Consider the following 15,734-nt stretch of genomic DNA (forward strand, 5'->3'; position numbering starts at 1 on the left):
TCCATCACAGCCTGATACTTTTTCAAAAATAAAAATGAAATTAAGTAGATAAATACATTAGAAATATATTAGGAATAAGATGACTCTGTTAAATTACTATAAAAAGTTTTAGATTTGTCCATGATGCCTGTTGACTCTTGCCTCCAAACCAAGGCCACAGAGTCCTCCCAAGAGCTAGCTCAGCACTTTTAAGCCTACAGCACCGAGTATTCCCAGGTGGTCTTCCATCCAAGTACTAACCAGGCCTGACCCTGCTTAGCATCTGAGATCAGATGAGACGGATGCATTCAGGGTGGGAAGGCTGTAGACAATTCCCCAACCAAATTCTTGGTGAATCTGAATACTCCAACTGAAAGACAGAGTTGCTGAATGGATTAAAAAACCAAGACTCATCTATATGATGTCACAGGAGACTCACTTCAGGTGTAAGTACATACACAGACTGACGGTGAAGGAATGGAAAAAGATGTTCCATGCAAATGAAAACCAAAAGAAGGGTGAGGTAAGTTATACTTGTATCAGACAAAACTGACTTTAAAACAAAGACTGTAATAAGAAACAAAGCAGAAAGGGGTCAAATCCAACATTTATAAATATTTACGCATTAAACATAGGCACACCTAAATATACAAAGCAAATATTAACAGACCCTAAAGGGAGAAACTGAGCAATACAGTAATAGTAGGGGACTTTAATATCCCATTTATATCAATGGATAGATCATCCAGACAGAAAGTCAGTAAGAAAACACTGGCCTTGAATGACACATTAGATTAGATGGACTTAACAGATATACAAAGAACATTTCATGCCAAAGCAACAGAACACACATTCTTCTCAAGTGCACACGGAACATTCTCCAGGACAGATCATATGTTAGGTGACAAAACAAGACTTGATAAATTTAAGAAGACTGAAATCATATCAAGCATCTTTTCTGACAGTAAAAAAACTAGAAATCAATTACAAGAAGAAAACTGGAAAATTCAAATACGTGGAGGTTAAACAGTATGCCACTGAACAACCAATGATTCAAAGGAGAAATCAAAAAATACCTTGCAACAAATGAAAATGGAAATAAAACATACCAAAATCTATGGGACACAGCCAAAAGCAGTTCTAAGAAAAGTTCATAGTGGTAAGTGCCTGCCTGAAGAAACAAGAAAAATCCCAAATAAATGACTAATTCTATACCTCAAGAAACTAGAAAAAGATGAACAAAGGAAGCTCACAGTTAGCAGAAGGAAGAAAGTATCACAGCAGAAATCAATGAAATAGAGACTAAAAAGACAATAGAAAAAAAATTCAATGAAACTAAGAGCTAATTTATTCAAAAGATAAAACTGACAAATCTTTAGCGAGATCCACCAAGAGAGGACTCAAATAAAATCAGAAATGAAAGAGGAGATGCTACAACTGATACCACACAAAGGACCACAAGAGATTACTATGAACAATTACATGCCAACAAATTTGACAAACCAGAAGAAATGGATAAACTCCTAGAAACATACAACCTATCAAGACTGAATCATAAAGAAATAGAAAATCTGAACAGACAGGTCAAGTAAGGAGATTGAATCAGTAACCAAAAACCTACCAACAAACAAAAGTCCAGACACAGATGGCTTCACTGGTGAAGTCTACCAAACATTCAAAGAATTAATACCAATCCTTCTCAAATCCTTCCAAAAAACAGAAGAAGAGGGAACTCATTTTTAAAAGGCCAGCATTACCCTGACACCAAAACCAGAGAAGAACACCATAAGAAAAGAAAATTACAGGCCAATATCCCTGATGAATATAGATGCCAAAATACTCAACAGAATTAGAAAACAAACTCAACAATACATTAAAAGGATCATATACCATGATCAAGTGGGATTTATTCCAGTGATGCCAGGATGGTTGAACATATGCAAAAATTCAATGTAATACACCACATTAACGAAATGAAGGATAAAAATCATATGATCATCTCAATAAATGCAGAAAAAGCATCTGACAAAATTCAACATCCATTCAAGATAACTCTCAACAAACTGGGTATAGAGGAAACATACTTCAACATAGTAAAGGCCATATATGACAAGTCCACAGCTAACATTATACTGAAAAGCTGAAAGCCTTCTCTCTGAGATTAGGAACAAGCCAAGGATGCCCACTCTTGCCAACACGGTATTGGAAGTCCTAGCCACAGCAATTAGGCAAGAAAAAAAAAGATATTTAAATCAGAAAGTAAGAAGTAAAATGGTCTCTTTTTGCAGATGACATAATACTATATGTAGAAAACCTTAAAGACTCCAACAAAAAACTTTTAGAACTAATAATGATTTCAGTAAAGTCACAGAATACACAATCAATATACAGAAATCTGTACCATTTCTATACACTAATAATGGACTGTCAGAAAGAGAAAGAAAACAGTCTCATTTACAATTGCATCAAAGAATAAAATACCTAGGAATAAATTTAACCAAGGAAATGAAAGACCTGTACACTAAAAACTATAGGACACTGATGAAAGAAACTGAAGAAGACATAAATAAATGGAAAGATATTCTGTGCTCATGGACTGGAAGAATTAGTACTGTTAATAAACTGCCCATACTACCCTAGGCAATCTACAGATCCAATGCAAGCCCTATCAAAATTCCAATGGCATTTTTCACAGAAATAGAACAATCCTAAAATTTGTATGAAACCACAAAAGACTCTGAAGAGCCAAAGCAATCTTCAGAAAGAAGAACAAAGCTGGAAGCATCACACGCCCTGATTTCAAACCATATTACAAAGCTATAGTAATCAAAACAGTATAGTACTGGCATAAAACAGTCACACAGGTCAATGGAACAAAATAGAGAGCCCAGAAATAAACGTATACATATATGGTCAACTAATTTATGACAAAAAGAGCCAAGAACATACAATGCAGAAAGGATAGTCTATTCAATAAAGTGTTGGGAAAACTGGACCACTATCTTATACCACATACAAAAATTAACTCAAAATGGGTTAATGACTTAAATATAAGACCTGAAGCCATAAAGCCCCTAGAAAAAAACATGGGCAGCAAGTTCTGTGACACCAGTCTTGGTGATGAGTTTTTGGATCTGACACCAAAAGCAAAGGTTACAAAAGCAAAAAACAAAGAAGTGGGACTACATCAAACTAAAAACCTTCTGCATAGCAAAGGAAACCATCAACAAAGTAAAAAGGTAATCTACTGAATGGGAGAAAATATTTGCAAATTGTACATCTGGTAAGAGGTTAATATCCAAAATATACCAAAAAACTCATACAACTCAAAAGCAAAAACAGTTTGATTAAAAAGTAGGTTGAAGATATGAACAGACATTTTACCAAAGACGACAGAAAGATGGTCACCAGGTACATGAAAAGATGCTCAACATCATTAAACAACAGGAAAATGCAAATCAAAACCACGGTGAGATATCACCACACACCTGTCAGAATGGCTATTATCAAAAAGACAAGAAACAACAGGTGATGGCAAGGATGTGGCGAAAAAGGAACCTTTGTGTGCTGTTGGTGGGAATTTATATTGGTGTGGCCACTATGGAAAACAGTACAGAGGTTCCTCAAAAAATTAAAAATAGAACTACCATACCATCCAGTGATTCTACTTCTGGGTATTTCTTTGAAGAAGAAACTACTAACTCAAAAAGATATATGCACGCCCATGTTCACTGCAACATTATTTACAATAGCCATGATATGGAAACAATTTAAGTGTCTACTGATGGATAAAGAAAATGTAGTACACACACAGTAAAACTATTCAGCCATAAAAAAAGAATAAAATCTTGCTATTTGCAACAACATGGATCAACCTGGAGGGCATTATGCTATGCTAAGGGAAGTAAGTCACACAGAGAAAGACGAATACTCATGTGTGTGTGGTGGTGGGGCAGAGGACAAACAGAAAAACGAGCTCACAGATACAGAGAACAGATTATTGGTTGCCAGAGGTGGAAGTGAGGAGGTAGGGAGGAAATGAAATGGGTGAAGAGGGTCAAAAGGTACATACTTCCTGTTATAAAATAAAAAAGTCACGGAGATATAATGTACAGCATGGTGACTATAGTTAATAATACTGTATTGCATATTTCAAAGTTGCTAACAGAATAATTCTTAAAAGTCATCACAAGAAAAAGATTTTGTAACTCTGTACGGTGACACATGGTAACTGGGCTTATTGTGGTGATCAGTTGCAATATATATACATATACACACATATCAAGTCATTCTCCTGTATACCTGAAATGAATATATCAATAATGTACCTCAATTTTTAAAAAAAAAGGTTTTAAATGTTAATTTTCCATATCTGTACTCACCTCATTGCAGAACCATAACAAACAGTACATGGACTGGCAATATTCTGCAGAGCTTACTTAGAAACACTCATCTAGGTCACTAAGAGCTATGTTACCAGTCCTTGGCCTCTTCTCAGTTTTATACACCCATAAGGATAGGACCTTGAAACCTTCTTTATATCTGACGCATATAACACCTGCCCCAAACTGAGCCAATTATGATCTCTTTCCCGGTAACAAAAACTGGAATTTAGAGACACTGGTTATCTCTGAGGTTTGCTTAAAATGAGGAGAGTGAACTTAGAAGCTATGGGTCAACAATGTTTGTCCATGTGTACACCAAATAAAGCTGGTCTTCAAAAGTCAAAAGACAAAGGAACGCAATGAAGACCATATGGCTGAGTCCCAGCTGCACTTGATTTCCATGTAAGGCAGAATGACATCCTTTGATTAAATTCTCTCCTTTTTTTTTTTTTTTTTTTTGCTTTAGCTTGTTTAAGTGGGTTTCAGTTACCTGCAGCCAGAAGAATCTTGACGAAGACATTCACATGGAGCTATCAGGAGAGATTTTGCTCTGAATTGGCAAACACATATATAAGGAAGATGGCAGGCAAAGCATGTGCACCAGCCAGACACAAGGCTACCAGGAGTCCTGGGCTCTGGTCCTTGCTCTGCCAGGGGTTCTCAATATGACTCGGCCAATTAATCGCTTCATTATTCTGGTCCAGTTTCCTCATATATCCAAGATGAAGGTTTCCAACAGGACTCAATAAAATGACTAACATGTCCAATGCTAACAAACCAGGCACTTTCTCGAAACAAAGCTGTACAAGTAAACTAAATCATGGTTAGAATTCTATCAACTGAATATGGTAATCATAAAATAAGAAACCACCAAAGCCAAAAACCCAAGAGTCATCCTCAAAACTCTCCCATCTAGTGAGAAACTGAGTCCTACCCCTTCTACCCTTAATCACTGCCGCCATGTTTTCCCCAGTCCTTGTCATCTCTTAGCAGGACTATTCTAGTAACTTCCTAGTTGAACTCCCTTAGTCCATCTTCCACTGCTCCCAAAGTGAACACTGAAATCAGTCAAGTTATTCCCCTACGGGGGAGTAGCTCCACTGAGAATTTTCATTGCCTTTCATATGCTGAGTATCTACTTATTTGACCTCAGCTCAGTGCCAATTCTGAGACCTGTGATGGTATCTCTATTTCAGAGTTAGAGTGCTTCATTCCTCTTCTAAATTTTCAGACACAAACTACTACAAGTAGGGTGACAACTACTGCTGCAGATGTAAACACAAAATGCTATGTTGTGGTAGCTAGGCTCTAAAGCCAGCCCCCAGTGAACCACACACCCAGTATCCACACCCTTGTATAAAACCACCCCATGGTGAACGTGGCCTGACTTCTGTGACTCACTTCAACCAAGATAATGTGACAGAAGCAGTGTTGTCAGTTTCCAATCTCTGCCTCAAGAAGGCTGCTTGGGCACTTCTGGTAGCCTTGGGCAGCCATGGAAGAAGTCCACACACCTTGCTAAGGAAATCATGTGGAGATGTCACATGGGGGAATAGGGGCCCTGAAATGTCCTGAGGCTTTATGGAGAGGGAGCCCCAGCTGTCCCGATGCCCCAGGTAAGCCCACCTTTCAACCTTCCCCTCCAAGGTGCCAAGGGGCTATTCTGGATGTGTTATGGGGCCCCAGATGACGGCTGCCTCAGCTGACATCATGTGGAACAACAGAACCCCCAAACTGAGCCCAATCAATCCAAAGAACCGTGAGAATTAATAAAATGATTGTCATTTTAAGGCACTAAGTTTTGGGGTGATTTGCTACACAGACAACAAACATCTATTTCCGACCTACTCTCTCCTTCAAAGCAGGAAGTGTGTTACATACCTCTAGGGCCCCAGTACCTAAGCACAAGAACTGGCATAAAACCAGGCCTTATAATTTGTAAATAAATTAATCTGATAGAAAAACAAGTTATTTGAAAAATACTATGTGACCAATAAAATCTTTTAAAACCCTGTACTGAGTTGAATAGCGTCTTCCAAAAATTCATGTCCACCCAGAATGTGACCTTGAAATGCGTCATACTGGGTTAAATCCAATGACTGGTGTCCTTATAAAAAGGCCACGTGAAAAAGAAAAAAAAAGGCCACGTGACAACAGAAGCAGAAATTGGAGTGACACGGCCACAAGCCAAGAAACGCTAAAGGGCTACCAGAAGCTGGGAAGAAGGCAAGGAAGAATTCTCCCCTAGAGCCTTCAGAAGGAGCCCTGCTGACACCCTCATTTTGGATTTCTGGCCTCCAGAACCATAAGAGAACAGATTTCTCTTGTTTTAAGCCACGCAGTTTGTGGTAATTTTGTTACCTCAGTTACAGAAAACCGATACAAACCTGGAGCCCTGGAGTGGGCAAATCTAACAGGCTCCCTGGTGGCTGACTGATAGGCTGAAAACCACTGACAGGAATCATCCCCTGTTCCTCTCATTATAATTTAATGATTTTATAGTAATTTAATTATGACACTTGCACTTTATGTTCACAAAGCATCCCACAAATGAATCTTGTTAGTTTTCCCCCAAAGAATTAGCAAACAGAATTACAGTTTTTCAGGTTATATACAGGTGAAAACCAAATATGTTAGTTTAACTGATTTGCCTGTGTGACTGGCCTGGAAATGCAACTTTAATTCCCGCCCTTTGGATCCCAGGAGGCATTTAAACTGAAGTTCTGCCTCAGGCCTTCTCAGCTGTTCCCCAGACGCTCCAAAGCCCCCCTCCCTCCCAGCTCCCCTGCCCCCAGCACCCGCAGTGGGCCCTGGCTCCGCCTCCTTCCCTAGACAGCGCTGTGGGCACCCGCCCCGCCCCTACCTGGGGCAGGATGACTTTCTTCAGCTGCTCCTGGGTGAAGTGCCCCACGTAGGCCTCCAGGTGAGACAGCAGCACCGTCCGCACGTGCTCCTCGTGCACCTCAAACAGCCGCAGCAGCACGGGGATCACCCGCGCCTGGAACAGGGCTGGCGAGAGCAGGCGAGGGGCTCCTCCCCTCGCACCGTCTTCTCCCCAGGTCAGACGAAAGAACAACGCGTCACTTCGGTGAAAGGAGCACGAAGCCCAGCGCAGAAACTGAGCCCAGAACTTCACACACGTTCTAAATGCTCTTCTAAATTCCCAAACCAAAGGGAAGTGCTTCTTTTGACCCCAAATTACTCAAGGCTTAACTGTCTTAATCACACTCCACCTTGTAGAAGTGTTTCTGAAATACTCTATCATACTTAATGTACTATTTACAAAGAAACCTTATGTTCTAATAGAATCCTGAGTCGACAGCTCTTTATATACTTACATCTAATCAATGAGGAATTTCATATACTAGATTCAACGGATATGATTGTTGCAATTTCATCCGCAAAGCCAGGAAGTGTGTTAAATGCTACAACAAGAGTTGGCGCTGACGGTCCTCTCCTTCCTAGTAGTTATGGTAGGTTATTCAACAGAGACATGCATCAGAATCATTTGGGGACCTTTCAAAATACATATTTACCCATCCTTGCTCTGTCCCAGAACCAGTGGATCAGGCACAGGCAAATTTTTAAAAAGCTCCCCAGGTGATTCAGATTACCATGAAATTATCTTGCACTGCTCAAATATGGACTAATAACTCCCAAACTCCGTAATTACCAATAATACTTTGAAAAAAAATTCACCTTTTTTGGGGCCAAGGAGGTAGGGAAGAAAACTCTTAACAGCTACTGGCTCTGCAAACACCAACTGATTAAGCAGAAGAGGCACCAGCCGTGAAGCTATTAATTCCTCTGACAGGCAGCTGACTCTGTCCAGGAGGAACCTGAGGGCAAAGAAGGAAAGCCTGGGAAACTGGCTGTGACACTGTATCAACTCACTTGTACAGTTTAGACACATGCAGCTTTATTCCACTTCCATCAAAGTGATGAATCTGAAATGTAGCTAGAGAAACTGTAGCTAGGTCAGTCCCCAGGTATTTAAGAAAAACAAAGAAGGTGTGAGGCAAGGCCAGATAGTCAGTACATACACAACCTCCAATCCAAGCTAGGAAAATTTTTTCAAGAAATGGCCCCTCATTAATAGCAAGAATGTCTTCTCTCCCCGCTAATAAGCCAGAGGCTTTCTGGTCAATAAAAGGTACTTTCTCAAGTTTAAAAGACGTAGCATATTACATTATCTAAAGTTTCCACGGTAAACAAAATACTAACTTTTGTTACTCATTAAAACAAGCTATGTACAAGCACTTAGTTAGGAAATACACAGATATCAGGTGTTGGCAGTAGTAAAACGCCACTATACAATCACCCTGAGCAGGTAATCCTGCCTCCTCCTTAATTGGGAAACAGGCCCCACCATGCTTTATCTCCTGCAAGCCCCTCAGCCACTATCGACAAACCGGTCCACACCCAAACTCACTCCCAGCTCCTTTTCAGGTTCCATGGATGCGAGGGCTTCCTCTTATTGAAGGTCACCCCCACTGAGCCACTGCCCCAACACCCCCTTCTCCCCCAGGGCCATGCACCGACAGCCCCCCAACAAAACTGCATCTTCAACTCCTCCCTCACTCCCCCACCAGCTCCGTCCCATCAGCCTACAAACATGCTCCCCTGTCTCTTCCAGCCTTAAAAACATCCTTCCTAAAAAGAAAAAAAAAATCCTTCCTTGACTCCATTGGCAATTCTTTAGCAATTCTATGTTCCTCTTCTCCGAGCTTTTCAGGAGCTTTTACCCAAAGTCCACTTTCTCACCTTCCACCCACTTCTCAATTCACTGCAGTTTGATTCGCTCTGCTGAAACAGCTCTAAGACAAGGTCATCAGTGCTCTCCTGACTGCTAAGTGAACAGGTATCTGTTGACTGCTCCTATCTTTCTGAAATTTTCTACTCCTTTGGAATACCAGCCTCCTGGCTGTCTCTCAATCTCCTCCAACCACTGCTTCTGTCTCATTCATCAGCCACTCCCTCCCCACTGGCCCCCTTACAAGGTTGTGTGCCCCAGGGTTACATTTGGGCCACTGTACTTTTCATGCTACCCACCTTCTATGGGGCAATGTCACCAACTACAGGCTGATGAAGCCTCACATTCGCCTCTAGCTCATCAGCTTAAGACCTCTCTCCTGAGCTTCTGACCCATCTGCCCAAATGCCCACGTACATCTCTACCTGAAGTCCCACAGACACTTCAAACACACACACTGAATGCCAAATTCTTCATTTTCTCTGCATGTAGGCTCTCTCCTCCAGTATTCTCTAACTCTTTTGGTGATAATCACTAAGGCTTGTCAGTCTGTTTTAGTATTTCTTATCTGTGTCTTCTTCACTGTACCATCACTGCCCTTACATGAGGCCTCACATTTACTACCTGGCCTACTGCAGTCTACCAACCGATCCAAGTCTTATGTGAAATAAACCTGTGCCCTCCATAGAAAACAGAGCGATCCACCCAAGGGGAAACAGCCATCTCACAGCCCGTTTTCACTCCTTTGATGGTTTCAAGGCCTGAAGTCCACTGCTTACCAACAGTGTCAATACTCCTAAGTGCCACGTCCGAGGGTGCCCACCCCTTACCCTCCAGCAGGACCCAAGCGCTCATCATTCCTCGCACAAGACATACTGTGTCTTGCCTCTGTGTGCCGGCTCATGCTGCTCCTCTGCCTAGAATACCTCTTCTCTAACCTCCTTCCCCCCCGTCCTCTGTTGTTTTCAGGACGACCCCCTCAAGCTCCATCACTGTTTAAGGGTTATCAGTCTGTATCTGTTTCCCTCACCAGAACGATCCATCCCAGGGCCTAGAAAAGAGCCTGACGTATAGGAAATGTCACTAAACTTTAAGAAAACAAATGTCTGACTCATCCTCTCTAGGACACCTGAAGTGATTACATGGTCTTAACCCAAGTTACTGAATTTTAAGGCCTGAATTTTCTAAACTTACTTGAAAAATTCAGCTTTTTCCTCTTCACTCTTCAATGTTAAACTTTTCAAGAAATTCACAACTTCCAGAAAATCATTCCTAAATGCCAAAAAAAAAAAAAGATGCAGGACAACAGATTAAAGATGGCGTTGTCAAATATTGAAGCAATAACCGCAGACCACACCACAATAACATTCAACAAAGAATCATTCCCCTGTGCCACTTGGAAGATTCTATTATAACTAAGTAGCTTATAAGACAAATACTATGGAACAAGTCCACAGGGAATTTAATATTTTAAGAATATCAAAGAGATCTGTCAAGAGGATACAGGCTTAACCACACACACATGTGCATACACAAACGCTAACAAACACTGGTTTTAATCATCACCATAATCATCCAAATGTTTCGTTGTAACAGGATGTGGTTACATGAACTATCCTGGGAGAAATGGTATTACCATTACAAAATAGTTGCTAATTCTCAAGTCTCCTTTGGTGAAAACTATTAAAGAGGGTTGGGGAAAGAGGAATTTCTGGTATAAGTCACAGGAATCTTCTCGGTTCTCCCATTGTAGTTGTCTGGTCACTTTTGCAGCCAGGCAGGGAAGACGGTGAGAGGAGTGGTCAGTTTCCTGCAGGGTCTCCAGAGAGCCCCACGGCCACTCAGCTCCAAGCCAACGTCGCCCCTGGAAAGGAGGCTTCAGCAGCAGCCTGCAGCCCCCGCCAGGAGAGCTGACCTCCTGGGTCTCCACTCCTCACATTGACACCTGTTTCCCTCTGGCTCAGCGGCAGAGAAAAAGCACAAAGCCTTAACTGAAGTGCAATCAGGTTGGCTTGGCTGCCTCAGCGGGAGCTGCTGGCCCTCCTCCTCCTGCCGCCGCCTCTGGCTGGGCTTTCCCCTCTCGTGTAACAATCAGATTTGGGGGACAGGGCGCCGGTGTGTGGTTTTGGCTTCCCTCTCCCATCTCTGTTTAACACATAATTCTTACTAAAGAACTCTTATCACACACGGTAGTGAGAGCATCTATTTACTATAAAGGATTCTGCTTTGTAGAGATTCTATACCAAGATAAAGTATCACTATGAATCACCCAAAAAGACATGGAAAAACCTTGGTTAAAAGACTCATAATGGGAAAGGTCTGAACAGTTTCCCTGGAGCATAAGTGACAAAACCCTTGTAACTACAAGGAAAATACCCCCTCTGCCTTGTTTAATAATATACACCCCCATCCTTAGAGGTAACTGTCCCCCTCCAGGGATAATATTAGCTTTCCCTTCACTCTGGTTTCTCTCAGGCTTTCTGACTGCAAACACATAGGATTTTTCGTTTCACAACTGACATAAAACTGATTTTGCTAATAAAAGTCACGAATGTGGAGTTAACCTGTGCAGAAGATCTGCAGTCATGGAAATTAAAAAATAAAGGACACATAATTAAAACTAACCTGGAAGAGGTTCAAAAACATCTGAATCCAGCGACAGTATTAACAGCTACACTGTGCCCCCCCACTAAATTGACTTCTTTGCTCTTCCATCACGTATCACTAAACAAAGAAAACAATCTTCCGCCTGAAGAAAAATAAGCTCATTTCCACACCCCCACCCGAGTAAAATTCAACAATAACAGACTCCTATCACAATGGCAGCAAAAAGGAGAGGCCATGTTTATTAAGTTCCTCAATTAACTTCCAACTGTAAATCACTGGACATAGCCTAGCTTCTTCACATTCAGAAGCCCTAAGTAATCCAGCTATAATTTCTAGACCCAGGCCTCCATGACAATTAAGGAGTTCGAAAACTTCCTATCTGTGATAGGAAGCTGAGAGGCAACCCAATTTCTCCCTCTATTTTCCCATGTGGACATGATTCACTCTCTTCTAATAAAGAAGGACAACAACAGCAGTAAAAGGACCGCAGCATTTGGTCCTCCAACACCCACCACTGGAGCATAACCCACAAGAGAGCAGGCGGGCATCAGTGGGGAGCAGCCAGCGTGTCACACCAGGCGCCCTCACCTGAAGAAGTCATGGGACAGGAGGGTGCAGAGCGCTGGCCGACAGTTTGGAATGGGATTCAGCAAAGTTGAGTGCAAGGTCTGTTGAAAGCTGGAGAGAACATCCGCTGAAACTGAAATCCAGAGCGACAGTTAGTTTCCAATGCCGTCTCCCTCTTTTCAGGACCTCTATAGCTGGAGACTGACGAGAGCAAAAACCAACCTGTAAAAGCCCAAACAAACAAAGCCCTGGCTGTTGCTGAACAGCTTCCTGCTTTCCTGAAGCCAAGCTCCTTGACAGGTGTAGAAAATTGTCCTGACAACACATCCAAGCCCGTGCTCACGTGCCTCCCCTTGGAAGCCCTCTCATTTCCTGACTGTCAGTTTAACTCAGCTCAGGCCCAGAGGAGGAGGTTTAATAAGCGGCAGGTTTGAGGGCCTTTTCAACCAAGTCTCCTCACCCACAGAACACAGGAAGTTATCTGAATGACTATATTTTCAATTCTCTCGGGGGTGGTGCATAATTGCCTCCATTCTAGACACAGTGAAGAAAAGTGAGTCCATCATCCACCAAGAATGCCTTAGGGTTTAATTCTCAAGTGTTTAGGCTGGGACAACTCAGAGCTGACAGCTGAATGGTGCTTGTGACTGCAGAGCACTGCGTGAACCGGGAAGAAGAAACTGCGTTAGAGCTGCAGCAATGTGAGATATAGGCCAGTAAGGGGCCTAATGAGACATGGACCCCAGTACACTTAAAGGGTGGACGACTGAAGGCCTGGAGTGGCTGGAGGAGAGTGTAGCAGGCTGCCAGAGAGCTCAGAAGAGACCTATGTGTTCAGTGGCCTGGGCTTTGAGGGCCAACAAAAGAAAAAAGTAATGAGTAAATGAAATCACAAAGAAAAAAAACCAAAAGGACTTTGAAAAAAAGATAAAGAAACGTTAATCTTGATTTAGAAATTAAGAAAAAACTTTGAATCTTACTCTATTCTTCAGATCATTACATATACATCAATAACAGCATTCACTTACTTATTGGCTGGCTTGATAAAGAATCGTCTTTAGACCATAAATACCAATACCAATTAATAAGATAATAACATATGATATTCATAGCCATAGTTCAAAGTGCTTCCTACTTAAAACTTTTTTTTTTTTTTTTCCTGCGGTACGCGGGCCTCTCACTGTCGTGGCCTCTCCCGTTGCGGAGCACAGGCTCCGGACGCGCAGGCTCAGCGGCCATGGCTCACGGGCCCAGCCGCTCCGTGGCACGTGGGATCTTCCCGGACCGGGGCACAAACCCGTGTCCCCCGCATCGGCAGGCGGACTGTCAACCACTGCACCACCAGGGAAGCCCTAAAATTCTTTTAACTATGCAAAGTAAAGAAACCCGAAGCTTCTTCCCTCCCTGCTATTAGTATCTGCCCTAAACAACTTTCTTGGTAAGCAACTGCTCCTTACTATGATCAAAGACTGCAGTTCTCTGAATACACAGAGAACAAGCCATGGATGATTTTCCTACTTATTCTGTGGATGCAGCAGCATAACTCCAACTCACCCTGTTCACTTAAGATTGTGAGCAAACTTTCCACCAATGTCCCAAAAGAATAGGCATCCCGGGCATGTCCGTGTGACTCTGGCAGAGTTGTGAATTCTGGAAGCTAAAAGCAGTAAAGACCGTTAAAACCAGAGGATCTGCTTTCCAAACCATTTCTACTTTTCTCTGAAGCACTTTCTCCCATTTTTGCATTCATTATACTCAAAGCTAACTACATATTACCACACACTAATTTATAGGCTCTTAAAACTATTAGTGAATAGAATTTATCAGATACTAATAATATCAAACAAGGGCAAAAAGAAAAAAGATCAGAATATATGTCTGTGGCTTTCAAAAATATTTTTGACTGCAAACCAGAGAAAAAAAATTATCATCATTATCAACATATGCACATACATGTATAAATACATATCAGAAACAAAATTTTCATAAGACAGTACTCAGCTTTACTACCCAACACGTCCAATGATATTTTCTATTTTATTCCTTTCTTTTTCTCCCTTAAAATGCTGGTCAGGACCCCTAAATTGATTCAAAACCCACAAATCATCAGTTTGAAAAACACCACTATATATACATAGTACTGATTTGAATAAACCTGAGTTATTTCAAGTCTTAGGTTTATACTTAAGCTTATAATTGGGTTTGTATTTCCTGTAAAGCACACTAAATATGTCTTTGGGGGTCAATGTCTATAGTGGTTAAGAACAAATTTAGAGAAAGCAGCTGCTTTTGAATTTACTGGTAAATATACTCTTTCTTTACCACCACCATAATATTAATAATTGCCCTTCCTTACATCTTGGAATCCCAACTAATGGCCAGATAGGCAGATGACTGGTTGGGTGAAGCACAGAAAAGGGCCAGGGTCTTGCTTCCTCAGCTCTCATGGCTTCCAATAATGTACAAAGACTTACCATGAAATAGCTATGAAGCGCCAACCCTGCTCACACTGAGGTACCTCTTATCTTTAAGCACTATCACGGGTGTCTATATGACCAAAAAATGTAAGCTGAGTGTCAAGAAAAAGGCTTTCTGCTGTGATGATACAGTAAGTCTTAGAAGCCTTCAAGGCCAGAGGAATTATGAGGCATCTATAACTTAGCAAAGAAAGAGGTGGGCAGAGGAAAGGTTTTTTTAAAGTTTCATACTCAGTTACACAAAGAAGCCTTCATTACATCTGAAGCGTATCCTCTTACCATCTCTTCAGGAGGGATAGATGCTGGGTCTCTTACTGACTGAATACTCCTCAGAAACTAGACAGAGAAATAAATTAAGGAAAGTAATTCAAGCATATGTTTGGTGAACTGATCTCTTACATTAAGTTACAAAAGCAAAGAGCAATGGAAACAGCAGCAATGAAACCTTCAAACCAATGCCACACATTAAATGCATAAATTTAAAATCTTGATAACTAAAAAATGTAGATATGGTACCTGGCATGGCGCAAGGCTTAGTGGAAAATAAATTACGAGTTCCCTTTCCTTTCCCCTTCAGCTGGTTTAACAGAAACCCTCTGGTGTTCAGAGGCATCTCTGTAACTGATTTCCTTATAAGGAAATTAGAAATACTTCTTTTTCATCCTGCATAGATATTAACAAATAAAAGACTTCTCCAGCAGAGAACAAATCTATCATTAATCTGCTCACTGAGTCAAGTCAATCATAAGGTTTGCTGTCACATGAGATATATGAGGATCTTATAAACTACAGAGACAAAGCCAACATCCACAGAACAAGTACATTCATTCACTGATTCAAAGACTATTTTTCAAGAGCTTATATGTCCCAAGCACCATTTAGGGCACCAGGAATACAAAATGAATGCAATAAATCCCCGTCCCCAGCCAGGTGCTCACAACCTAGAACTAAACTAAGAACTTCGATA

The 15,734-nt window shown here is 41.4% G+C and overlaps 1 protein-coding gene and 1 pseudogene across 3 annotated transcripts in view; both read right to left on the reverse strand.

The window, feature by feature from the left end:
• The window catches only part of SCYL3 (SCY1 like pseudokinase 3), a 39,422-nt gene that overhangs the window by 5,578 nt on the left and 18,110 nt on the right, over window positions 1-15,734 (reverse strand). For 2 of the 3 annotated variants that reach the window (XM_024742468.1, XM_024742467.1), the window contains exons 5-10: window positions 15,047-15,103; window positions 13,845-13,947; window positions 12,312-12,423; window positions 10,311-10,388; window positions 8,064-8,203; window positions 7,228-7,415 (exon numbers count right to left, since the gene is read on the reverse strand). In XM_024742468.1, coding sequence (XP_024598236.1) covers window positions 7,228-7,415; window positions 8,064-8,203; window positions 10,311-10,388; window positions 12,312-12,423; window positions 13,845-13,947; window positions 15,047-15,103 — 678 coding nt within the window. The remainder of the gene's footprint in view (window positions 1-7,227; window positions 7,416-8,063; window positions 8,204-10,310; window positions 10,389-12,311; window positions 12,424-13,844; window positions 13,948-15,046; window positions 15,104-15,734) is intronic. The other variant, XM_024742469.1, reaches the window with a different exon arrangement.
• Window positions 192-309, reverse strand: LOC112398074 (uncharacterized; annotated as a pseudogene).

Source organism: Neophocaena asiaeorientalis, unplaced genomic scaffold (assembly GCF_003031525.2).
Source record: "Neophocaena asiaeorientalis asiaeorientalis breed wild unplaced genomic scaffold, Neophocaena_asiaeorientalis_V1.1 scaffold99, whole genome shotgun sequence".
Taxonomy (NCBI): Eukaryota; Metazoa; Chordata; class Mammalia; order Artiodactyla; family Phocoenidae; genus Neophocaena; species Neophocaena asiaeorientalis.